The sequence below is a fragment of the Anopheles darlingi genome, chromosome X, assembly GCF_943734745.1.
Source record: "Anopheles darlingi chromosome X, idAnoDarlMG_H_01, whole genome shotgun sequence".
NCBI lineage: Eukaryota > Metazoa > Arthropoda > Insecta > Diptera > Culicidae > Anopheles > Anopheles darlingi.
In genome coordinates this window covers 1,207,501-1,232,789 of record NC_064873.1, presented here as the reverse complement: position 1 = coordinate 1,232,789, position 25,289 = coordinate 1,207,501, and the positions used below count along the sequence as shown (strand labels likewise).

At 51.1% G+C, this 25,289-nt stretch overlaps 5 protein-coding genes across 10 annotated transcripts in view; 2 read left to right on the top strand and 3 right to left on the bottom strand.

The window, feature by feature from the left end:
* LOC125952245 (uncharacterized) overlaps positions 1 to 3,103 on the bottom strand; it is a 36,656-nt gene extending 33,553 nt beyond the window's left edge. The window contains exons 1-2 of the mRNA XM_049681639.1: positions 2,824 to 3,103; positions 2,057 to 2,301 (exon numbers count right to left, since the gene is read on the bottom strand). Of these exons, the coding sequence (XP_049537596.1) occupies positions 2,057 to 2,158 (102 nt within the window). The 5' untranslated portion in view covers positions 2,159 to 2,301; positions 2,824 to 3,103. The remainder of the gene's footprint in view (positions 1 to 2,056; positions 2,302 to 2,823) is intronic.
* Positions 3,104 to 4,433: 1,330 nt separating this feature from the next.
* Positions 4,434 to 10,474, bottom strand: LOC125949933 (heat shock protein beta-1). Of its 2 annotated transcripts, XM_049677439.1 has the most exons (4): positions 9,698 to 10,474; positions 8,171 to 8,203; positions 5,541 to 5,625; positions 4,434 to 5,453 (listed from the first exon to the last, which is right to left on the bottom strand). In XM_049677439.1, exons 1-4 carry the CDS (start codon positions 9,874 to 9,876, stop codon positions 5,157 to 5,159), a joined length of 594 nt encoding a protein of 197 aa, XP_049533396.1. In that variant the 5' UTR covers positions 9,877 to 10,474; the 3' UTR covers positions 4,434 to 5,156. The 2 variants fall into 2 exon arrangements, with proteins under 2 accessions (XP_049533396.1, XP_049533405.1); XM_049677448.1 differs by lacking the exon at positions 8,171 to 8,203 and having other exon boundaries at positions 9,698 to 10,462.
* Positions 10,475 to 10,508: 34 nt separating this feature from the next.
* Positions 10,509 to 12,466, top strand: LOC125949842 (mitochondrial coenzyme A diphosphatase NUDT8). The gene is made up of 2 exons (XM_049677269.1): positions 10,509 to 11,778; positions 11,892 to 12,466. The coding sequence occupies exons 1-2, from the start codon at positions 11,544 to 11,546 to the stop codon at positions 12,338 to 12,340; spliced, it is 684 nt and encodes a 227-aa protein (XP_049533226.1). The 5' UTR covers positions 10,509 to 11,543; the 3' UTR covers positions 12,341 to 12,466.
* The window catches only part of LOC125949776 (chloride intracellular channel exc-4), a 221,450-nt gene continuing 208,547 nt past the window's right edge, over positions 12,387 to 25,289 (bottom strand). For 2 of the 5 annotated variants that reach the window (XM_049677124.1, XM_049677116.1), the window contains exons 2-9: positions 24,425 to 24,448; positions 23,046 to 23,450; positions 19,423 to 19,524; positions 16,288 to 16,452; positions 15,956 to 16,198; positions 15,767 to 15,877; positions 15,194 to 15,211; positions 12,387 to 14,528 (exon numbers count right to left, since the gene is read on the bottom strand). In XM_049677124.1, the coding sequence (XP_049533081.1) occupies positions 14,448 to 14,528; positions 15,194 to 15,211; positions 15,767 to 15,877; positions 15,956 to 16,198; positions 16,288 to 16,452; positions 19,423 to 19,524; positions 23,046 to 23,120 (795 nt within the window). In that variant the 5' untranslated portion in view covers positions 23,121 to 23,450; positions 24,425 to 24,448 and the 3' untranslated portion in view covers positions 12,387 to 14,447. Of the gene's footprint in view, positions 14,529 to 15,193; positions 15,212 to 15,766; positions 15,878 to 15,955; positions 16,199 to 16,287; positions 16,453 to 19,422; positions 19,525 to 23,045; positions 23,451 to 23,788; positions 24,398 to 24,424; positions 24,670 to 25,289 lie in introns of those variants that run through there. The other 3 variants (XM_049677130.1, XM_049677140.1, XM_049677148.1) reach the window with 3 other exon arrangements.
* Positions 25,021 to 25,289, top strand: part of LOC125949727 (uncharacterized) — a 5,415-nt gene continuing 5,146 nt past the window's right edge. Inside the window, exons 1-2 of the mRNA XM_049677047.1 lie at positions 25,021 to 25,130; positions 25,195 to 25,289. The exon at positions 25,195 to 25,289 is cut by the window's right edge and continues 115 nt beyond it. The gene's annotated coding sequence lies outside the window, so the exon portion shown is untranslated. The remainder of the gene's footprint in view (positions 25,131 to 25,194) is intronic.

Genomic DNA, 25,289 nt, shown 5'->3' with positions numbered 1-25,289 from the left:
GATGAGGCAAAAGTGCGAGGTTAGGAACTGCGCTCCAGCACAGCGGTGTGTGTGTGTGTGTGTGTGTGTGTGTGTGTGTGTGTGTGTATGTGTGTGTGGACGGCATGCGCCGAAAAAGCCAAACGGGCCAAATTGCGTGTGTGTGTGCGTGCGGTGACGCAGCGAATCACTGCATCTCAACCGGGCACACCAAAAAGGAGGAGCAGATTTATCATCATAAATGGGTCTCCGGGACGGCCGCACACACCCGCGAGACCCGGGGCATGGCATTCGAGAGTCGATCGACCGCGCTCCTACGGTCGCCGCTGCTCGACCGACCATCCGCCGCATGCGCCGAAGCCCAATGAAGCCTCAAACACACACACACCGAATGATCGATGCCGGGGCATTTGTGAAGTGAATTATTGATGCTATGCGCAAAATTCACCACGCCATTAGTCGGGAATATCTTGCGTCTAGCATAGCGAAACCACGGTTCGCGCAGTGCTCAACATACCCCAGGGGCCCTTGTTGCGCTTGCGATGCGCATGCGAAAAACGCGTTCCTGCGTGATCCTGTGTGTGCGCGTGCGGTGCGGTGCGGCCCCCGCGGCCCGGACCGTTGCAGGTCCCTTGTGTCCCCTGTGCGGTGCCCTTTTGGGCCACTCGATGCGCCCTGTGGCGCTGTGGTAGCCAATAAAATAACATTAAAACATTTATTTTTCGTCGAAAAATATTGCTGGCGCCCACACACTGTCACCTACATCGCGTCACCCTGGTGGAGAGGAGAAAAACGAGACAACGCGAAAACGGGAGAACGAGAGAACGATAAGCGCCTAGTGCGTGACATTTGTGAGGCTCTCCGAGGATTCGAGCGGGACGACGATAGCGAAACTAAAGAAACAAACACAACACACGCGCAATCCCGCGCACTCCAGCCAGCCAGCCAGCCAGCGAGCCTACGTGAACCCGCCGAATGGCCAACAGCAACCAGAGGTAAGTGGACATCCGGCCAGGATCCGATTCAACGCCAATCAAATGCCTTGTGCGCGAGGGTTTTTAAGGTTACCCCTTTCGCAGCGCACCCAACGCACGCCAATACAGTGAACGCCGTGTTGTCGCATGTCAACCGGGCACACCAAAAAGCAGGAGCAGATTTATCATCATAAATGGGTCTCCGGGACGGCCCGGTGACGGCCGCACACACCCGCGAGACCCGGGGCACGGCATTCGAGAGTCGATCGACCGCGCTCCTACGGTCGCCGCTGCTCGACCGACCATCCGCCGCATGCGCCGAAGCCCAATGAAGCCTCAAACACACACACACCGAATGATCGATGCCGGGGCATTTGTGAAGTGAATTATTGGATGCCAGATGCCGAATATACCACGCCATTAGTCGGGTGTATCCTGCGTCTAGCATAGCGAAACCACGGTTCGCGCAGTGCTCAACATACCCCAGGGGCCCTTGTTGCGCTTGCGATGCGCATGCGAAAAACGCGTTCCTGCGGTGATCCTGTGTGTGCGCGTGCGGTGCGGTGCGGCCCCCGCGGCCCGGACCGTTCCAGGTCCCTTGTGTCCCCTGTGCGGTGCCCTTTTGGGCCACTCGATGCGCCCTGTGGCGCTGTGATAGCCAATAAAATAACATTAAAACATTTATTTTTCGTCGAAAAATATTGCTGGCGCCCACACACTGTCACCTACATCGCGTCACCCTGGTGGAGAGGAGAAAAACGAGACAACGCGAAAACGGGAGAACGAGAGAACGATAAGCGCCTAGTGCGTGACATTTGCGAGGCTCTCCGAGGATTCGAGCGGGACGACGATAGCGAAACTAAAGAAACAAACACAACACACGCGCAATCCCGCGCACTCCAGCCAGCCAGCAAGCCAGCGAGCCAGCGAGCCTACGTGAACCCGCCGAATGGCCAACAGCAACCAGAGGTAAGTGGACATCCGGCCAGGATCCGGTTCAACACCAATCAAATGCCTTGTGCGCGAGTGTTTTAAGGTTTAAGGTTTACCCCTTTCGCAGCGCACCCAACGCACGCCAATACAGTGAACACAGTGTTACTTACCGCACGGCCCTGGGCCGGTTCGATGCAGGTTGCGATGGCGACCGTGACCAGCAGCATCCCGAACGCCGGTCCTACCACCGCCGGTTGAAGTGATTGCAGCATTCCTGCGGCACGTGGGACAGCGGACAGAGGGAGGGATCACCGCAACGCAACCGGGGCGGACGGGTTGAGTCACTCTTCCCACACTGTGATCGACCGACGGAACACTCACTGTTGGCAACTGGTTGCTAGGACTGTTTTAAGTGCTTTAAAGGGAAGTGCGGGGGGCAGAGGGAGGGGGAGTGGAAGAAGAATCGTTTAGTTATGACCGGTCCTTACCGATCGATATACAGTGCCTGTGCAGTGCAGTGCCAAGCAGCGACAAGCAGCTGCCTGCAAATCTAGTGTATGATGATTGGATGCCGATTGCACGGGTGTCTAAATTTGGTTGATCGTTTTGTTGCACACTATCTAATTTTCTATCGCCCCCTCCCCGCAGGACAACGCGACAAGACGACAGGGATGAAGGAGGCTTCAATTTGCTGCCGATGCAGCCAAAGAAAGGGAATGTTATCGGGACGGGATGACCACCACCGGTGGCGACTAAGCTAACGATAGGAAGGTGAGTAGTAGCAGTGCAACCCCTAACCCTGGAAAGAATCGAAGACCCGGTTGATGGTTGATTTTTGTTGAGTGTTGCAGGCAGGATGCGGTCACGATCGCGTATCTATGTATTGCGGTGTAGCCTACCCCACGGACACGGCCCCTTACCATACACACACACACACCTTACGCTGCTTTGGAACAACCCACACGCCCGATGCACGTGTGTATCACCGAACCGAATGAGCCCGCGCAGCGCCCAACAACAACAATGGTTCATCCGACACCCCGGGGGCCCAGATTCCGTACTACTAGCTAGGGCGGCTCACCGAACACTGGAACACTGGCTGGTGCGGCTGCGAAACACTGCACACCCACCGCTGGTGGGTTTGACAGGATCAGGTCGCTCGAGCGCCCAAACACACTACTCTAGCCCCGAAGCCCCGACACACTGACCACCGAACGGAAAGCCTGTGAACCGCACCGAAAGGAATGCTTCGATAAAGTGCCGTGTCGTGCTGCGGCAAACGAGAGGCCGACGACAACGAGGACGACCAGGACGATGATGGGACGACGAGCGCGAGCTCAGCGAGCCGAAACCGAACCAACCGAAACGGACAAAAAGGGGAACCGAGCAGCGCATGATCAGCGCGCTGGCGAGGAAACACGAGCTGGTTTTGTATCCCTATCTTCGATCCCATTCTTTCGGCCACGCTATATGTTCTATTCCGCGTACCGAAGACAGTGGGCGGCAGCCAGGCTGATGATGGTGGATCCGTTCCTCTACCGAGCCGCTTCCGTTCCTGGACGGCGTACCCACCCCTTTTTTTACCTTTCCTTCTAGTAGCAGGACACCTACCTTACGGCTACGAGTACGAATTTACTAATCATTTCATTGGCGAACCGCTAATACAAAGGACATTAACTGTTAACCCCCCTGTTAATCCTGTCCAATAACGCATTAGGAAACCAGCAACCAGGTTTTCTGAGTCAATGGATACAAGGGTCAGCAACGAAAATCGTTGCGCTTGCCGTTTCACCGAACGGTCCTCAGTCTTCGGTTTCGTATTCGGACACGGACGACCGAGGGCACCTTCGGCTGCCCAGCCTCCCGCTGCTCCGTTGCGATTCCAGGTACCAAGCAGGCAACATCAAAACGGTCGTTTCTAACGGTGTAACGACCATCATTCCCGCTAGTGCTATTGCGGGCGAATAATAATACTCTCCGTTCTGTTTTATCAGTTTAGCGCAATGCCCTACGATAAAGCAGGTCGCACGCGCGGTCAGTGTCTCCTCGTTGGTACCGGCGTTTTCTAGCGTATCAAATGTTAATTGAAAACAAAACTTACATGCTAATACGTGCGACTCCTTCACTGTTTATCCATTGATACTCTCGAACCAGACCAGTCGGTTGTTTGTTGTACCCTTTGAGATATATCATATCATATCATTATTATCATTACCATCATCAGTAACCATTGTTTTTGGGTAGTTGTCTATCCCTGGATTCTGTAAGTAAAAATATTTAATTCATTTGCAAAGTGACCGATAGGGTGCGTTCTCAATAGCATTAACGTGTTTTGTTAACAAACATTCTCACGCAAGCAAGTAGTGATTGGTTGCCTTTCTCAATTCTTTCTTTATTACACAAGTTTCATTTTACCGACATAAAAACATATTACTTGTGACTGGGGACACATCGTTTTCACACAATTTCGGAGGAGTAGGTACGCCCAGTAGGATTTGATCAATAGTTGCCATATTTCATTCAAAACATAGGTAACGGCGGCAAATGTTATGTTAAAAGCACGTTGCACATATTTATTCAAGCAAAATGGTTACAAAGTAAAAATAAAATATCGATACTCGTGGCAAAGTTCAATTCGAAGCTGCACTACTCGTTCCGCGCACCGGCGTTTTGTTTCATTTATTTATTTGTTGTTTGTTATGTAAACCTTTCTCGCCTTAGGATAAAACTAATAAAATTAAATCAAATGCTCGTTGTGTTGTATGTGTTGCTGTTGTGGCGGCGCAGTCATTTGCCTGCTGCCTGATTGTTGCTGCCGTCTGTACTGAGGGGATGGAAGGTTGAGCAGGGCGCATGCAAAAGCACAAACTGTCGCGGATAAGGCCACAACCGGATACACGTGATCGTTCGGAGCAAAGAAAACTCCCGATGAAAAGCAACCGCGGCCACTAGCAGGGGCCGGGTGCTCTGAAGGAAAAAAAACGAATCCCCTTCCAGCACCAGCACCGGCGGAGGATTGACCACGACCTTCGTACCACTCAAGGGTGCATCAATAACACACCGACACACACAACAGAGCAATTGTGCCAAACCGGAAAGCGCAATAGCAAAGTCGCAATTACACTCTCAGGTATTGTCACCCAAACTGGGGAAAGGAAGAAAATGGATGGTTGGATGGGGGAAGAAGGTTAAGGTTGTATCTTGGTTCGGCTCCGGAGCACCCTACACACGCCCACAAGTCATCCGTCTTCGGTACCGTTAGTCGGTCACTTAGTTGTGCGCGATCGGAATCATCGTTTCGCCGGCAGTCAGCGCCTGCGGCGGCAGGGGTGCGTCAACCGTCAGCACGCCATCCTTGCTGAGGGACGACTTAATCAGCTCCGGGTTGCAACCCTTCGGCAGCAGAAACTCGCGGTTGTACTCCCTGTACACCGACTTGGTATCCGATTTCTCCTCGTGCTTCGCGTGTACCAGCAGCTTGTTGTCGACCGTCTTCACCACGATCTCCTCCGGTGCGTACTGGCTAACATCGAAGCGCAGCTTCAGCACCTTGTTATCTCCCTCATCCTGTGGGGAAAGAATAGGTAAAGGATCGAATCAGTCGAACTTGCTCGTTAGCCTGGCAGCGGTCCGTTACCGACAGCAGCGCCTTACCTGGATCAACGGGGAGCTTATGTCCGAGGCACTTTGCGTTTGCGAATGCGGCTTCGCTGAGGTAGTCGCGTTAGAGGTGGCGGTACTGAAACGAGTGTTAGAGAGCATTCCAGGGATTACTGATCGGTTCACACCGGGCAAGGGAGTAAATAAAAGCTAGAATGAAAAAACCGGAAAGAACTGACTCGCTACAGAAATAAACGTCGAAATGATAATGTTTCGATAAGAAAACAAGTAAATAGCATGCAATAGTGATACGCACGGGGCACAGCAAAACGCAATGCTATCTAGAGAGAAACGTGACCTCAAAACGAGCGACTAATGAACGGAACAAGCGATGGTAACGAATGTAACTCCATTACGTAAAGGAAGCAAAAACAGTCCATACGGCAACCCCTGGCAGGCCGCCGGCTTCAGGGGCGCCGAAGCGCCAGATCCTGACTCCTCTAACCTTCACGATACGTTTGGCCTGTCGCCATTGCCTGTTGGCGTTGGGCCAGGGGGTTTAAATTTAGCTATGCCTCCCCCCAGGCAAAGAACACTGAAAAGATTTGTGGATCAAATTCCATAAGCGGGACACTTCGGAGGGGGACGGTAACATCATCCACCGCTTGTCTCGAGATCATTTCGATCTCACACTGCCGGAACGCGGCGCGTCCGTTCTCGTGGTATTGTTGTTGTTGTTGTTGTGGCATGTCCTTGTGGTGTGATGTGGCGATGGCGTCGACAACGAATGATCGAGACCGACACCCGCTAGCAAACACACGAAGTTGCTTGACGTTCGACGTTGGATCAACCGCGAGCACAGGTGATGAGGTAAGTGTGTGTGTGTGTATGTGTATAACACTCGCCACCGTCACACCGTCAAGCGCTGGGTCAATATTTGGACGACCACTGGACGTGCTTCGGCAGCCACACCGCGATCGTACCACACTCCCTAAAAAGGTTCGCAGTTTAGGCCGCGAGCTCAAAACGAGTCAGTCGTCACCGGATGACGATGTGAGTAGGTTTTTAACAATCAACTCGCAACCGGCTGCCCCTCTAGGCGCAACGACAGCAGCAGGTGTGCAGGCGGGCGGGCGGCCTGGGCACAGTGGAACACGAGACTGGCGATTGGAGAAGCAACCATATAAGGTATGAATGATCGCGGTGTGCAAGGGGCGCTGGAGCTGAAGCGTTGCGCCTAGGCCAAGCCACCCACCAGGCACGCCACGTCATGGTAGTCGCGTGGATGATACGAACGGAGCAAATGAACTGAACGGGGGCACCGGCACCGCTCTCTCTCAAGGTACTCATCACCCACGCGAACTCACTTGGTTTGTTTGGTTGCCTATCGTGACATCATCAACGATGGCGATCGGTTGATTGATCCGATCCACAGATCCGGTCTGGTATGTGGTGGCGTAATAGAAGAAGTAGTAATAGTAGCAGCACTTGCACTTGTGTCTGCCCTCGAGTTGGCGTAATAAAAAAAAATCTGACGGTGTGTTCCAATTATCCATAAACACGTGGTGTGTGTGTTCCTTCGTTCTTCAGCTGCCCGTTGTTTTTGTTTTTTGCTATTGATTCTTTCTCGTTCTCGTTGTCTTTACGGGCCAGGCCACAGGCTGTGATGCCTTCGGTGGCACAAAAGGGTTTAATAGCGTTCGTATTAATGGCAGTTCAGCTAGCATCGATCCGATACGAATGCCATTTCAAAGTATTGCGGGAACAATTAAAGCAAACACACATGGTACGCCATGTATTTTTTTAATTTTGATTTGTGCAACGCTCGGCGGTGGCAACGCAGGTTTTGTCCAACGATTCCAAATCGCGCCTCGGAGCGAGCCACTGCGAAGGCCATGCCACGCGAGGGGGGGGCCCATGCAAAGAGCCTTGTCCAATGGATAGCCCCACCATCACCCCACCACCCGGAGGTGAGTGGGAGGGAGCGGTCCTAAGTGGGTTAAACAAATAAAAAGGTATTACCGCCTGCCACACACCATTAACGAAGCTTCTTTCCAATTAAAAAAGGTAAACCGAAAAACCCGTTTTCGAGCCCCACACACGCATACACACACAAAATCGGGCTACATATTGTTTCGCGGAACAGCCCATTTAGGGTTAAATGGGCTGTACAGGCAAACGGCGGCGACTGTTCGGCGCTCGCGTTGTGCTGGCGACCATCATTATCATCCTTTCCTTGCACCGGTGACTGCGCCACTGAATTGGGACGCTATCGATCCGATACGGGAGTGAGATGCGGAGCGGCGATCGTTCGTAGTAACACCAACGTCACCTCAGAGCTGCGGAATGTATTGTGGATTGCGAATGTAACGAGCTAAAACAAAAACAAAAAAACAAAATTAAGAAACAATGTCTACGGCCAAGCGATGGATGCAATGAAATGCCAAGTCTACGACAACGAAATTAACCATTCGGAACGGGAAGGGGAAAAAAAAGGAGCACTGGAACCAGTATCCGCCCGGTCCGAAGAACGGAGCGAAGTGGAGCGGATTGGGACACGAACGGACAACAAACACAAAAAAAGGATGACATATCCTGGATGCATTTATAATATCTGGGTATGTTTATATATCTAGCTAGATTTCGAGTGTGATGCAGAGTTTTGCGGTGGGTGCGCTAAATACCTGGAAGATGTTGCCATCTTCTTGGAGGAGAAGCTGGTGGGGCGCGAGCGAAAACAGAACAGGGCAGGGAACAGGGCGGTGGGGTGGGGTGTTGGGGGTTGTTGATTTGGTTGAGCCGGCAGCATCATCGCAGAAGAAAAGGGTTGGCGGTTAGTTTCGCGCGTAGAGCGGTGTTTAGTGGAGTCCATCGGTGGACCAGAGGTTTGTTATTAGGAGGGAGGAAGGGGTGAAGAGAGAGAAAGAGAGAGAGAGCGAGAGAGAAGGAGAGAAAGAGACAGAAAGAGAGAGAGAGAGGGTGGAAAGAGAAGAGTTAGTTAGCAAATCAGCAGCAGGAGCCCACGATGTAAGGAGGGTACACCACGATGAGGCGCAAAGGACGGGAGTTCCACCTCATTTACCGGGCAAATGAGGGTGTCCGACTGTCTCCTCCCGTACTCTCGTACCGCGCAGAGTCTCGGCGCGATCTTTCGGGTCTGTGCTTCCCGGACCGATATCTTGACATCATTCGCTCGCTCCTTTTGTGGCGGGTATGTGCGCGCCTGCCTGTGTGTGCGGCGATTGGATGTTGCAACCGCAGCGCAATGTTAATGAAGCATTTCCGTTCCGTCTTCTTCCTGAGGATGTGAGTATGTGTAGCATGTATCCGATGCTCTCTCTGCATCGGTGTGCTTCTGCTTCTCCTCTTCGTCATCATCATCATCATCTTCTATTAATATCTTTGAGCGCAGCGCGGCTCCGGCTGGTAATCCGTGGCCAACACACACACGCACGCACGCACACATACACACGCACGAGAGCGCGCGCGGGACCGAAAGCGGATGCCCTTGGAGGACATAGCAGCAGCAGCAGCAGCAGTAGCAGCAGGCAAACAGGAGCAGGAAACACGCTTTTCCCTTATACGGACACCCTCTACCAGTAGGGCACACAGTAGGGCGCTGCTGCATATTTTAAATTATAGTACCGGCGCGGGCGTAATGACTCATCATCGTGACACAGGACGGTTTACCCACTGGGCGCTGGATGCCCACGATGCCGTCCAGACCAAGGTAGCCACCCACATATCGGTTCATCGGTTCAGCTCCTTCGTACGGCTACCTAAGAGCTAGGGAGCTACAATAACAGCAAAAACAAGAAAAATAAAAACAATCATAGACCAACGCCGGGCCGGTTCGTTCCGTGCCACACAGAGTCCCGTTTTCGGAAGCAAAGCATCGGAAGATATTTTTAGAATTAATGACATGGGGCGAAAAAAATGGGGTGGGCCGTCGAGCAAACCGGCCATCCCCACGCGCTACGCGCACCACATGCCCTTTTACTTTCCAGGGCCTCCCCCCCACTCCCGAAAAACGGGGGTTCGAAAAGGGCTTTCTGGGTCTTGATTGTTTTGCATGTCTGGCGGGTGGAGGCTTTGTCCACCCCGCCGCCAGCTGCTGATGGTGCTTCGTTGCCCCTCTTTCTCTGTGCATCTCACTCTCCCTCCCTCTAGGGGGTCGGAAAATCGCCCATCACAGCGCGCAGAGCACGTACCTGGTCTCGAAGAAGCTCGACTCGCGGTTCATCAGGTCCGATCTAAATTTAGCCATTTCCTCCTCCATCTTGCGCATCTCCGAGTCGAAGCGCTCGCGAATGCTGGAAAACTCCGTATCGATTACGCTGAAGTCGCCGAGTTTGATGGGGATGTTGCGTTTGTTGCCATTGTCCGCCATGATGATTGTCCGGTTACAGCGCGAGCGCTCGGGTAGGTGGGTGGGTTGGTGGGTGATGTGGTATTTGGTTGCAGCCGGCGGGGTGCGGCGGTAGAGGTAGAGCTAATGTTGCTGCTGCTGCTACTGCGGGTTACTTTATCGTGACACCGGGACCCGGGATATGGGTGGCGCACACAATCGGTAAAACAAACACGCTCGCACACAAGCACACACTCACTGACACACACACACTCAAGCACAGTTGTATGCGCGGTCACGGTCGCGGCGGTCTACTCGTTTTCGGGGTTTTGTGCACGGGGAAAAAACAAACGTTTTCCGCTTCTGCCGCTGTTTGGTTGGAGGAAAATTTCACACCAATCGAGTACGCACACGTACACGTCCACACAAACACACACACAGAGGTACGGGCACGAACACACACACGTACAGTCGTTTCGAATTGCGGAGGAGAGGGTGGTTCTATTTGTTGCTCTGCCTCTGATGCGGGTAGAAGAAGCGAGAAGCTGCGTCGTTCACCAAATACAATGCACAACTGGCGCCGCACGATGGCACCCGTGACAGTATTTATTGGATTTTTGGTCGCGCGCGCGGCGCGCACGGATGACACAACATCACCACCACCACCGCGTGTGTGTGCGTATATGTGCGCGCGTGATGGCGGCTAACCAGCAACAATAGCAACATCAGAATCTGCCCGCGGGGGTGTACAGCAACATCTGGTTTTTCGAACGCATCGTTGGTGCATTTAGAACGTTCCTATGCATGACTGGCGATAGGAGCGGATACCCCACGGTGCCATTAGAGTTCGCCGGTGGCGCTACATACCGCACGAGGGCAGGGCGACCAAAGATTTTACGATTGCATGCTTGCGCTCTATGTTATGTTCTCGCCGGGGCGGTGTAGTGTTTGCTATAACGCGCGGGTGCGCTCGGGATGCGCCCGACTTGGGTTCCGGGTTGATGTCAGACAGACGAGAATGCAGTTGTTGCAGCGGATGATTTCGGCGTCTTGATTGACCTTGCCAATGGCATGGTGGCCGCCTTGAATGATGGGAGTTTTTAGTTATTTATTCCCCTTAATCGGTCAGCGGAACGATGTTGCTATAATGATTAAGAACGCGAAACGTCAACTGTCACATTGGGGGAGTATGGGGTTTTTTTTTTATAGCAACCAATGTTTGTCAATAGTCCTGTTCAATCGTAGCACCCACGGAATTACGGAAGCGAACCGTGTACTTCCTGTACCCTGGTCGAGAGGAAAATGTGGTACCAATTTTCCACGTCCGATTGGCGATGATGCAAAACCACAACCTGTTGTGTCGCAAACAGCGTGGCAGCTTCCCGATCGCCTGGCAGGTGCTGGCTAGCCAGGTAGGAACCTTTTGTTGAACAGGTATGGCAAAGGAAGGGCCACTCGCTGTCGGTCCCCTACACACGGGATTTCCAACCACATTAGCGCGGACATCCTCCGACGCCGCCGCTGCCATCACGTACAGCGCGCTAAATTTCCTTCGCTACGATTGCTACGTCACCAGAATGATGATGATGTGGTCGCGTTAACGATGGTCAACAATTTTACGTAATCAGCGTGAAGCGGGCAACCAAACAAAAAAAGAGGGAAGGTACGCAGTGTGGAAAACTTTTGCTGTTCCACCACCGAAGCCGAAAATGTTGCGAAAAGCATCGGAACTGCTGCATCCCGCCCTCCTGACGAACGGTACGAGGCAGCGAGAAATAATCTCACGGTTGCAGGCCCTACCAAAGATACAGCTCAATAAGCATCGAGTTGCGAAAGAGGCAGCCGTCCTAATACCACTCTGTCTGGTGGACGGTAAGGTGTGCCTGCTGTACACGCTGCGGTCGAGTAAAATGAGAAGTCATCGGGGGCAAGTCTCCTTCCCCGGTAAGCAAACCAATCGATCAAACTGGTGTGGGCGGCGGTGATGCATCGGGAATGCTGGACTAAACACATCTTCTTCCCCCTCTCATTTGCTTTCTCCTGGCTCTGGCATGCAGGCGGCATGAAGGACGACACCGATAGCGATCATGCGGCTTGCGCATTGCGGGAGTTCGAAGAAGAGACCGGCATTTCGAAGCGAACGGTGCACGTGTGGGGCTGTGGCAACCCGATCGTGCCAGCCTTCGATCTGGCCGTTACACCGGTCGTGGGCAGCCTCGGTGACTATTGCCCCGAGCAGCTGCAACCGAGCACGGACGAGGTCGCCAAGGTGTTCACGGTGCCGATCGAGACGTACTCGCGCGCCGAAAATCGACAACACACGCAGTTCCGCACCAACTACAGCTCGCCAGTCTTTCTCAATGGTCCGGAAACGGTATGGGGCCTAACGGCGATCATTACCCATCTGTTCCTGACGGCGCTACTGCCGCCGGATGTGTACGAACGGCAGTTACCATTCCTAAGGAAGTACAGTAGCAGTAAAGCAAATACGACAAAGAGCAGGTAACCGAGGGTGCAACACTGTTACGGTACCAGCTAAGCAACAATGCAGCTCAGGTTTCCACGTTTTTATTTGTATTGATATAAACATTTTGTACAAAATTTGGTACGAAATAAAATGGGAAGTATAAGATGAAATATAATGCTTATAATCAATTCAAGCCTGCTTTTTTACTTCTTGCTTTTTTAACGGAAATAACGATAGTGGAATCTTTGCAAAATTTAAAAAAATCAATTAAAACCATCAGAAATGATGTACTTGCACTGAACGAGTAACGTAATTGTGTTTACTGTCCGATTTGTACCATTCACTGTTTGCAACAAAAAAAAAAGCTATCTAAGTGCCGTTGCGTGCGTTGCGACCAGCTTTTCAGTCTCACCGCCGCGTGCAAACCACAAACATTGTGAGAGAGTTGCGCAACTCGACAAACCGAAACAAAAAGTACCTCCACCGCGGAACCAAAACAGTACCATCTACACCTTGAGCTATATGTGGCCCGAAACGTCTTAACCACGAGAGATTTGCATGTGAAGTACACCTACATGTGAGCTTGTATAAATTGCAGCCGTGTGTATAAGGTAAAGTTTCGTTATATCAAAAGTTCAAATGTTGCCTGCATGGTATACTGTTTTCTGTTTCACAAATCCCTTGTTTTTTAGTGCTGCTGTTGCCACATCTCAAGTTTTGTGATTGCAATTCTGGATAGCGAAATTTATGTAATTTAATCAAATCAACGGATTCTGCAGCTAATAACGATGAAGTTTGATAGACCAAAATTTGCTCCATAATTCACAGAAAGTTGTTCAATATCAATACTGCCCAGTTGGACGCTTCTAGTTTCGCATTGTATTATTCAAATGCTGTTAGGCCAACAGACCGTTAGGCCAACTAAACCAATAAGAACATAAACGAAAAAACGAGTTAAAACATTACAAACATGGAAGGGGAACGTTTGAATAAAAGCACTATAGGTTTACTTGCAAGGGCACAGTGAAAGACACCGTCCATCATCTAAAACACATAATTCCTTTACTTCCTGGTCTAATCGCATTCTAAATTTACCTACGAACATGGCTGCGTTGTACTTTAACCGACTCTACGCAGTATGTATAGAAAAAGTGTAAGTACATACAAAATTTGCTGACAGTGATAAAAACGTTTGATTATTTAATTGCTTGTATATAAGAGCTGGAACAGAAACAGATGCAGATAATAATTTCAGCACTCTGCGGTGCAGCCGTTACGGCGACAAAATTCTATTTTCAATTCGGGTTTGAGCAGGGATGCTCACCTTCAGACCAATAACACTTTTGTTTTAACTCCATCGAATAGTAGCGCTTTAAAGATAGGGAGAAGAGGTGAGGGACCATAGTGCCCTACCTTTACCATAATCAAAGAGAAGGAAAAAAGTAAACGTAACATGCGATATGCAAAATTAACCGCTAAGAAGCCTAAACTCTAACCATTGAATGTACACAACTAGTCTAGCAACTCAACTGAATACCGCGACTGATAAGATAACTGTGATTTTGCTTCGTTGTTGGCGTTCCGTGTAAATTTAAGGCCGTTCTCTATCTACCAGGCACATCAAAACGGTTCGACCTTGCCCTGATTCTGCCAGTAAACGGGTTTCTAGGCTAGTAATGGAAGCGTGTAAGCGATCGTTGCAAACTTGCTGCTGAATTCGCGAGTGACGGATACTAAACACCTCGCCTCGATTGCAGTTTTGCAAGCGGCCATTGCAGTAAATTGTGGAAGTTTAAAGGCGTAATTTCGCCATCGCTTTTTCACTTTCGTACACTAATGCTCGGTGTGACTGAGCCCTACTTTACAATAGATTTATCAAAAGGACAATAGTTCAGTTACTGCTACTCCACACCAACAGTCTCTGTACGTATTTTTTCTTGTAGGTCCAATGCGCGTCCAATCATAGTGTAGGCCATTGCAGTTAGGATTGTTGATAGCCAGCTCGATGCTCACAACTATTGAATGATGCGATAGGATCTGGAGCGTCCTATGCGGTATCGTGCTGTTACTGGCGGCCCCATTGCTCGTTATGTGTCTTTAATTTTTATATTCTGCTGTTGCTTATATTATTCTAGCTGCCTTCCGGTTACTGGTCGTTTAAGTCTACCGGAATAGACGTGGTGAACGTTGGTGTCTCCAGTTCTTCATGTTTTTTCATTTTCAGCATCTGGAACAGGAACAAACCATGAGAAAGATTAGATGATGTATAAGCATCACAAGGCTAAAACACACATACACGCAAAACGGAAATCCCGCCATGTTATTCAAAAGCAAAACGAATAAAGCTAAATCATGATGCACAGGCATGGGTAGTATCAGGCTTAATAACGTTAGAATGATTTTGGCGATTCATTAAATTATAAAAGGGCAACATATGTTGTTCATGCCCCGTGATGAACTTTCCACAACACTTCAGCTAACACAAAAAAAAACGAATTAGATCCAGATCTTGATTATTTGGTTTATCGAAAATTGTATGTCCCAAGAACTCGTTATTAGCTAAAACATTATCCAACACCGGAAGCGAAAATAGCTAGCCATTCTTCGAAAGATGCACGTCAAGCTATTGCGCTATTTTATGATTATATCTAACACTGAGCAACTAGTATCATTTGAATAAGCGATGAAAATTTTGTCTGTTTGCCGCTTCAGCCCTGTCCTCGTCTGTGAATAGTGTAAATCATATGCACCAGCGTGTCCTGCCGGATGTTCCTGCTTTGGTTTTCTAGCTATTGCACAAATATCACGCGCATGTAATAATCATCACGAAACAGTACACCGATCGTTCACAGCAGCAGAAGTAAAAAAAAGGGTCTAGTGTTGAAAACGTACCTTAATGTCGCCTTTGGCCTACAGACGGCAGACGAGTATTTAAACAACCACCCACCCAAGTGGTTAGAGAAACACCCCGAGCGATACGTCACCCGCACGAGCACGCATGCGAGGTGTTTGGTTATGACGGCGTGGTTCATGATGGTAATGATGAATGGAGAGAAAAGAGAGCGAGAATGCAGAATGGTTGCAAATCATGGATCGATTTTGTATCCAATGGTTGGGATAAAAAATGAACATAAAAATGGTAGAAACAACAAAGATTTACATTAGTATATTATGTCGAAGGCATTGTGAATAGGTGCACTTGGTAATGCAAAGTAGAGATAGAGTAGCGAAGGTTAAATAACATACTAATTAAGACTAGCTTATAGAACAGGAGTCGAAATAAGTTACAGGTTTTAGATAAGTTATTAGTTACAGGTTTTAGAAGAAGGCTTGTTTATAGTAGGAAACGATGTACAGAAAGCACGAGCGACGAAGAGCTCGATAAAGAGGAAAAGTTCTAAAATTGAAAAGATAGTGCAGTGTTCGTTTGGCAGCTTGTGCTGCTCGATGGGCTCGATTACGTACCTGCTGCAACTTATAGTGATTGATGATGTCCTGATCAGCAGGGCACGACTGCGTGAATGCATCCAGCTGATACATGTGGTACATGTACCGCCACAAGGCCGTCAAATGTTTCTGCAAAGCGCACGCACGAAACCGAACGAAAGAACGATGCATTATCCGTTATCGAAACGATGCGCAGCCTCCACTTACCGGTATGTCGAAGTCGACAAAATACTTGCCGGCCACGCGAATGTGCTGCAGCCGAGGCATCAGCTCACAGTCGAAGCAGCACATCGTGTCACCGGTGAGGAAACGGGTGCCTCGCGTCGCCAGGTGATCGTTGATCTTCTTCAGATGCACCAGCAGTGCATTATTCTTGCTCTCGTCCTTTTTCACCAGCATCAGCTTCAGCTTCGAGTACAAATTTTCGATCAACGTCGCCACCTCCTTGTCCTGTAGTGGGGGAGATTACACAGCCAAACAGTCCGCAGATAAATTCACTGGAATTCAATTCAGGTGCTGACTGACGGTTTGATTATTACCTGAACGAAGAGATTGTAGCCACCTGGCACAGACTTCATGATGTGCCGCTCAATTTTGTCGTTCTCGAGAATGGCGAGCCCGTTATCGATCAAGATCGGTGGATGCGTTGCCTCGAAATTGGTGCGGAAATCGGGCGGCGGCTTCTGCATGCACACTGTCGTTACCTGGAATGCGAGGCAATGGTTTCATCTAGCAGCACTTTTCCATTTCATTTCAAACGGTAGGGAAAGTGGAATTCAACCAAATAGCCGTACCAGCTACCAGTACGCCACAGTCGCGAATCAAACCACCGATTCCTGGCCAGTGAAGCACAGACGAACGATGCGGAAACCGGCCTCATGCAATGGTATCGGTTCCGTTGCCGCGTATTTCGGTGGCGTGTGTAGCGTCGTTTCCTGGTGTGGCAGTCTTTTGCTTTTCTGCAACTATGTCTAGTTGAATGCGGCAATATGCACTTCCTAACAACAACACGGTCATTCTTCCAATGTTGCGTTCGAACCATTCAACTGGTACGCTGGTTTGGATGGCTATTCAACTCAATCATGATGTTGAAGTAAAGAAGCATTCTGGCGTGAGGAAACCAGTCCTGTAGTAAAGTACAGGCATGTGACATGCACTACAGGCAAGTGACAGCAGTATTTCAAAACGACAATACTCAACCACCAAATGGCATCATCACTAGCATCTACAATGACTGATGATTCAGCAAACCATCTTATCTAATCGACTAAACTGTCCGGATATGGCAGCTTTATAGTTGCAGCACTCATAAACCACTCATAAACTATCGTAAGCTATCGTCCCCCGGTCTCTTGAGCATTGGTCGGCATATTGCACGGTGAACTTGTTGATCCTCCTCGAGATACCCCGGAAGAGCAAACGATGCACAGATCGGATGCGGGAGAACGGATCGACCTTTCCGCTTTCGGAGTGCAAATACTAACAGATCGTGACGGTTATAGCGTTTGATTAGTAAATAAACAAAGCAAGGCTAGCATATGAAGGCGAACGCCAGCTTTCCAGCGCGCGCAGGATACCACCCATCCCACCCTACCCCGTGGGTTCGAACACTTTCGCCCATTGATACGGCTGCCAAGTGGCCAAGGGGGGCATTGATCGTGAAGCCGCGCGCGGCGGCATTATTACTCACAAACGGTGTTGCACACCGCCACATTTGTTCCATGCCGCCCCGGTCCAACCAGTCCGCAATTGAGCCGCACCGAAGCTTATAAACTCCACCCTTCAGCCAGCACCAAGCGAGTGCCAGGGACGAAATAAGGGGCTCACATATTGCCGATCGAACAGCACCCGCCTCCTCGTCCTCGTCGTCCTCCGGCACGGATGCGGAGGAGCAGTGTAAGATTTGGTTCGCTCGCAAAAACAAATAAACAAACAAACAAAATCAACCAACCGACAAGCGGGCGAGAAAAGCATCGGACCAGGGCGAGGGCGATGGAACTGTAGAAAGAAAGGAAAACAAGGCCACCGACACACACACATACACACACACATACACACAAAGGGAAACATTCCATCGGTGTAAAATGAATGTAGTACCACACGCACGCGCTTGGGTAGTTCGTTTTCAAAATCATACACGCCCGGCCGGGCATCGTGGCCCGCCCGGAGCAGTTAGTTTGTGCATCACTGAGCGCACAGCATAAGCCTACGGAGATACAGTTTTTGGGCTGTTTGGGATTTAAAAACATAACGCGACCCGTTTGTGCGGGTTATGTGATCTCCCTTTTCCTACAGAGCAAGAGAGAGAGAGAGGGAGAACGAGAGAGGTAGAGGCGAGCGGAGGGATAGAGGGCGTGCACGGGCACAACCAGTGTCGTGATTTACGGTCCCCTCGCCCAGCTCACTTTCGCTCTTGCGCTCACGCCGTAGCAGCAGCAGCAGCAGCGGCAGCAGCAATGGTAGTACCTTTTTTTTCTTTCCTTTTTCTCGTTCAACCAAAAGGCCCGACAAAATAGAAGGCAACCCTTTTTGGAAACAACTCCCCCCCACTCCTCCCGAGTAGTACAAGGGAGGGGCACGCTTGGGGCCAACGGACTGTGTGTGTGTGTGTGTGTGTGTGGTGCGTACAAACCCAGCGCCGTCACCCCAGCCACGGCGATTGCATCACGAGCATGAGTTGAGGAGGGCCCCCGTATGCGCAAAAACTCCCGGACCACGGGAGAGGAGACGAACCACCAAACGACCTAACATTCACCCCTTGGCCGGCTTCGGTACGGCGGGCAAAACGACGGACGATCGCCAGACCCACCCCCCTCTACATCGCCTGCCACCCTCTGACCGATCGTCACGGGCCTGTGGGTTAGCGGCGTGACGTCGCCATCGTCATCGCCACGGCAGCGATCGGGATGTTTAAAATGCGCGTCAATGTCAGTGTAGACGCAACGAAAAAGCAGCGGCCAAATCACCCTTTTTTTTTTCTTCTCTCTCTCTCTCTCTCTCTCTCTCTCTCTCTCTCTCTCTCTCTCTCTCTCTCTTTCTCTTTCCTTCTTCCTTCTTTTTGCTGTGTTGTGCGCTTAAGGCTGTGCTTCGCCATCCGCCCGCCGCGCATTTGCACAAGGCCAGCGCAGCGCTCGAGTAACGTTCGAGGAAGTGCGGGGGTAGGGCGGGGGGTACAGTTACAGAAAGGGGTTTACACACAGTGATGATATCATAGTTGATTCATTGCCAACGGTCCATCGCATTCGTTGATTCGAAAATAGCCAAGTACTCCCGGTGCGGTGGTGGTGTGGTGGGTGTGATGAGAGTAAACATTAGCTGGAGCTGAACTGCCCCCTGCCACTGCCGACTGGGCTCTCGGACGTGTGTGTGTGTGTGTGTGTGCTAAGGCAGCGATCGAGCAAACCTCACTACGACGGCGCGCGATGGCGTTTGCCACCGCGATCGCGAGATCATGTGATCGGGAAGCCGCGCAAAGTCGGACCCGCGCAAAGTCGGACCCGCGCACATTATTTGCTGCTTCCTGGCGGATGATTGCTGAAAGGACGCATCACCCCGCACGCCCCCGATAGGCCTTGTCTTTGCCGAATTGAACAGAGACATTGTTTTTTTTTGTTTTGTTCCATGATACTGCCGGGGAACTGGAGGGGAGGAGTCCCATAGCAAACCGCACATACCTTCAGACTGATGGTCTTCAGCTCGGCCAGCAGATACAAATCCATGAAGTACTCCTGACAAAACAGGCACGCACCCTTCCGTCTGCCATCGATGGTTGAGGCCTGTAATGAGAAAAAAAATCAGAAAATAGAAAAATAACCATGGAGAGGGGAGGGGGAGTTATAATCAATATGATGTGCGTGTGTGTCTGGAAAAAGGGAGAATGAGGAGGGGAGGGGGGGGGGATTATGAACGTGTACAGTAAGCAAAACATAGCAAGAGCAAGACGAGAAGATGCTTGTAGGACACTTGCGACAGCCGCTGCGATGGCTTGGTTCGCTTAGTGACTTGGGACTTAGGAGTGCCTCGCGATATCCGCAATACATCCGCGTCATCGCCCTTAAAACGCGACAATAGACCAACAATGCCAACAAATTAGCATTCGCTCGATGCCAGCAATCATCATATCGCAGCAGCAGAAGCAGCAGCACCGTAACGCATAAACATGAAATGAGACGATGAGGACGGTTTGTGTTTCGATACCTAAGGGGGAGGGAGGAGGCACTTCCACTTCGTTGACATGGCGGATGGCGGATGTGTCATGACGCGTTCTAATCTTCTTCTGAATCACCAAACCAGACTACCGTAGCGCAAGGACAGTGAGGTCTCTCCTTCACTCATCTATCATGGCATCGCGGCGTTCGAATTGCTTTCATTTTCACACCCTTCCCTCTACCGCAACCATGGACCCAGTGGACCATGGCACACAGCGCCCAGTAATGCTGTTAGGGATTGGAGGTCTTTATCGAATGCGCTCTCTCTCTCTTATTCACACACACACACACACACACACACACACACACACAACATGTCGTTGCACTGCTGACGAACTAAAAATCGAGTGCTTGCCAAAACGCTTCATCCGGCGGAAAACGGATGATTTCCCAACGTTTCGGAAGTGGCTTGGAGGGGAAGGAGAAGGGGAGAGAGAGAGAGAGGAAACAGGGGGCTAATCACACGTGACAGCGTGCGAGGAAGCTGCTGGTGACGGCACATATTTGTTCAACCATTTACCAGCGGCCATTTATTGTGTCCGGCTACTACTCCGAGCACAGCTATCGATCGGTCAGCATACACGGTACGCGCCGTTGACGCACCGTGACAACAACATTTTACCCCTCCCACCCGAGCAGCAGCAGCAGCAGCAGCAGCACCTGGTTGTGCTAATGCTGACATGCAACAACAACAACAATAATAACGATAATAATAAAAAAACGGTGAAGGAAAAAAAACGCAGCAAAAAAAAAATGGAGAAAAAGACAGACGCAACCGGTGATATGATCACCAAGCGAGCGGCAAGGGCCTAGCGAGGAATGAGGGAAGGCTAGAGGAGGGAAGGGGGGGGGGGGAGGCACGCAAGTGAACAATAGCGCGCAAGCTCTCTCGTCGGTTTCAAACCACGCCACCACCACCAGTGGCCAAGCCAGGGTTTCAATCATTGTCGCCTTCGTCGTCGTCGTCGTCATCACCCATCTTGGCTTGCGGGTCCAACGGAAACACGGTCACGTCCGCCTTTTGCCGGCAAGATGACATCACCATCCGGCGGGGTGAGGGGCGATGTGATAGCGAGCGACTGTGCCGTGTTTTTTTTGGGGTGGTGGATGGGGGCGAGTTTTCCTAGACCAGAAAATTTTCTTCCAGCGATTGCGATTCGAACCGAAGTCCCAAAACTTTGATCATCGACAAACGGCGACTGGTGTCGTCATCGCCGCTGCGTGAGGGCCACGGCCTGTGTGACGTGGCGGCGACGACGACGGCGAACGAGTTCTCACTCTCTTCTTCTCTTCTTCTGTTCTAATGTTTGCTGCGCCGCAAAGGTGCCACACGCTGTAAGTTCCATACATTGCACATTGAGCGAAGAAGGAGGGGGGGGCGTTTGGAAAGCATGCTGTCCGGTGCGGCCTAGAAGCTGGCCATGGCTAGGCGGTTAAGTACTGCAATGGTACCGCCGCGATTGGGCCACAAGTACACGTCTCTAGTAGATAAGATAAGCGTGCGCTGTGACAAGGGGGGACGGGAGGAGGGGTGGCGGAGGAGTAAGCATTGCGATAGCGCATCGCCCGCGCACTGCCACCCTTCTCCACTCTCCGTGGACGTGAAACAATTACAATTAAAGTGGATTCCTGTGTCCCCCCCCTTGGGTGGGGAAGAGATGTGTGAGTGGTAGAGGTAGCTGCTTTCGAGGGGAAGAACAAGAAACAGCGACGGAGCAGCAAGCGTAGCAGAAGAGGGCACTTTATGCTACGACGGATCGTCGGTCGCTTATGATCGTACACAGTGTGCGAGGTCTTATCAGATAGGGCTCGGGGGGGGACTACGCCGAAGGAGAGCTACTCCTAAAATCATCATCCGGATACTGCGCGATGATAGCACCGTATCGGGGTGATATACACCTAGTTGGGATATATTACAAAATGGTGACATCGCGATATGTTCCGCGGGTACGCGATGAGCGCACGCTGATCCGCCATCAACCGCGGCCCAATAGAGCGGAATAGATGCGTGTGTGGAAGAGGGGAGCGGAGTGTGACTAGATGCGTCATCGGTCCCCCGTCCCCATTGGACACACACACACGGAGAATATTGTACTTGTTTGTTTATCTAACAGCCAGCCAGCAGGTCAGCAGCTATATTCTGCTGCAGGGCAGCTGTAATTTCCATTCCGGGCTCCACATGTGTCCGGACGGAGGGTCATGTGTCGGGTCGGGTCAACCTCCTCATCATCTCTCCCCTTCTGTGGTGCGTTAGTCATCGCCCGACATATAAAACTATGTCCGTGGCCCCTCACCCCTCCCAAAGAAGGGCATGTGGGCGCGCGACTAATAGTGACTAATAGTGAGGGCTTTTTTTTCGAGGGGACGAGGAGGAGGACGTACGAAAATGCATAATCGCATTGCTCGTTCGCGAAAGTTCCACTTTTGATGATATGCACATTGCGCCCAATATCTACATCTAATCAACTCGGCCACTTGGATCGGGCGCTGGGTGTGGAGGATCTGACGCCGTCCATCCCCCAGCTGGGTTCGTTATGCTATATGGTTATGCCACCACCAGCTCTAGCGGTCGTGGAAAAAGGATGCTGAAAGAGAAACACATTATAAACCGTTGTGCTTTCGTTGTGCTGTGCCCATCAGCGGAGGGACAGGGTCACCCCGTTCGACTCGAGTGGACGTAAATTGCAAATTAGTGGTCAGCTAATGAGTCTCAAGGAGGGTGTGTGTGTGTGTGTGTAGGAGGTGGGGGATTCTAAGGTAGGCTCCGATAACACTCGATTGTGTGTCGCACAACAAGTGAGCGAAGGAAATAACGAGAGCAACAACAACAACAATACAGAGCCACACGCGACACTAGAGCAAAGTGCTGTAGCAGCGAATAGATGGGGAGTGGAGGGGGGGGGGGAGGGTAATGGAGTGTGTTTGAACGTGACATATCGGTCTCCCGTGTGGCCATGATGTGATTTTATTGTTGTTGTTGTTGTTTGGAGTCTCGTACGACATCTGTTCATCTGGCCGCAGACTGACCGATCGAGGTTCAGCTGGACGGCAACAAGCAATCGCGGCGGAACCGCGGCCCAGGGACGTACCTTTATGATTAATTCTATTTCGGGCACCGCCGAACCGTTCCGGCTGGCACCATTGTCTTGGTTTTCCTCCGACATGCTGTTGCGAAGATGTGCTTCTGCTGCTGCTGCTGCTCCTCGTGTTCGTCTTCCTTTCTTCCCGGCTTTCCTTGTGTTCGTCCCAAATCGATTGAGCTGGCTGCCTGGCGGCCTGGCGGGATGGCTGAGCGCGATGTGAAACGTTTGATGATGATGTTTGGCTGCGGTTGATTGGGTTTCCTCTGGGAGGCTGCTGCCTAACACACAATCACTTACACACACACACTCACTCACAAACACTGGGCACCGAGCACTGAAGGGGCAGACAGGCGCGCTTGATCACTTGACGCGAACCACTTGAACTTTCCTCCGGCTGCCTAACTACTGCCGCTGCACAGCCAGGAGCGATCAGAAAGGGAGAGAGAGAGAGAGAGAGACAAAGAGAGCGAAAAGGGGGTTATGGCGTTGGCCGGAGAAGTGGTACGACCGACCGAGAGGACGAGAGGAAGTAAGATTATGGATTCAATTAGAAGAAGGAATGGGAAATCCACGGGAATACGCTGGAGAGGGGGGAGGGGGAGGCACACTTGGATGCACCCTCGGTTGCAGGTTGCAGCAGATCCGTGTGTCCGTGTGTTTTGTTGCAAAACAATCCTCGAAAAATACAGCGGGACCGCACCGCACCGAGTCCGAAAAACACCCTTCTCCGCCTCCTCCTCCTCCTCTACCAGGGCAACGCTTTCCGCTTGCGTGATCAGTGTAGTGTCTTCACTGTGCCGCCGCCGCCGCCGACCACTCCTCGGTCCACCTTTCTGTCGCTCGCTGCTTTGCGAAAGGCACTTGCGGCATACCACCACCACCACCACCACCAGCACCAGCGGCAGCGCCAACAATCCGACCTTCCGTTGTTGTATGCACGAGAGATGGCCGCTGCCGCTGCCTATGTGTGTGGCTGTGTGCGGCTGGGCTGTTGCTGCTGGAATTCAACTATGGCGGCGCCCGCAGCAGTGAAAATGAAAACTGTACAACTGCAACCGCCTTTCCCCCACCCCCTTAAACCGATCAACCACGATCTCTTCCTCCCTGCTCCCCTTTCCCCCTTAAAACATGCTAAATCGCGATGATGCACCACCTTCTTTGCATACTTTGAAGTCCCAGCCCTGCAGGGCGTGCGACGGCGAGATCACCTCGCCAAAAAAAAAAACAGCACGTCTACGCGCGGGGTGCGTTGGGAGTGCCGGGAGCTTACACTCTCCCGTCCCCACCATGCGGTGCGTAAATCGATACAAGAGTTTTCGAACAGACAGAAAAAAAAACACCCAAAAACACAATCAAAAGCCTCCCCAACGCCTCCAAAAACTCACTTTAGCGTAATTCACACGCACACACTCACGCACGCACGCACGAAAGGCAGGAAATTGAGAAAAACAAAAAAATAATAACGCCCAAAAACTATCGTCCCGTCGTTGTGGGTCTTGCGTTTACCAAACTTCAAAAAGCTCTGAAAACGCTGCGGCTGCTGCTGCTGCTGCCGTTGTCGTCGTTGCGCTGCGCGTTTGTGGGCTCTTGGAAAACGATCGAACACAGCAAGCGCGGCAGTGGATGGTTGGGGAAAGGGAATAATCCTTTCCCTTTTTTCCTCGTGCAGCGAACGCAACGCTATCGCTGTCCCGCCTGCGTACGTGCATTTCCCCACCCTTCGCACAGCTGTCATTCTCGCTGACAAAACACTGGCGTCGCTTTTACAGGTGCTAGTTCAATGCTTGGCCGAAACGGCGAGCGCGGTTTTTTCGCGTAAGTGGCGCCTTCGGGAGCGCATTTCTTCTTAAATTCTTTCGCTCATCAATGGACAATGCCCTTTGCGCAGCTGAACCAGTAAATCGGTAAATGTCCGATAGTTGTGCTAGTAAAGCTGGCTCAAAACAGGCCGGCCTGAGCGTCAGTGCCTGTGCAGTGCTCAGTTCTGACAGGAGTTCATTTGTGTACGGCAAAAATACAAAACATATGCCGATCGCGCGCACAACCGGCGACCGGCAAATTTGTAAGAAAATACGGATCGTTTTTCGTTTAGTAAGCATAATTAAAATTAAGTATAAACAAAATATGTTATCAATTGTGCGTTGGCTGTTTGCAGTTGCATCGTGCTATGGCTCGGCGGTGTTTCTCTGCAATCCGATGATGGCACATTACTATAGCAGATGGAAACGACAAAATGCGGAATGCTGGAAC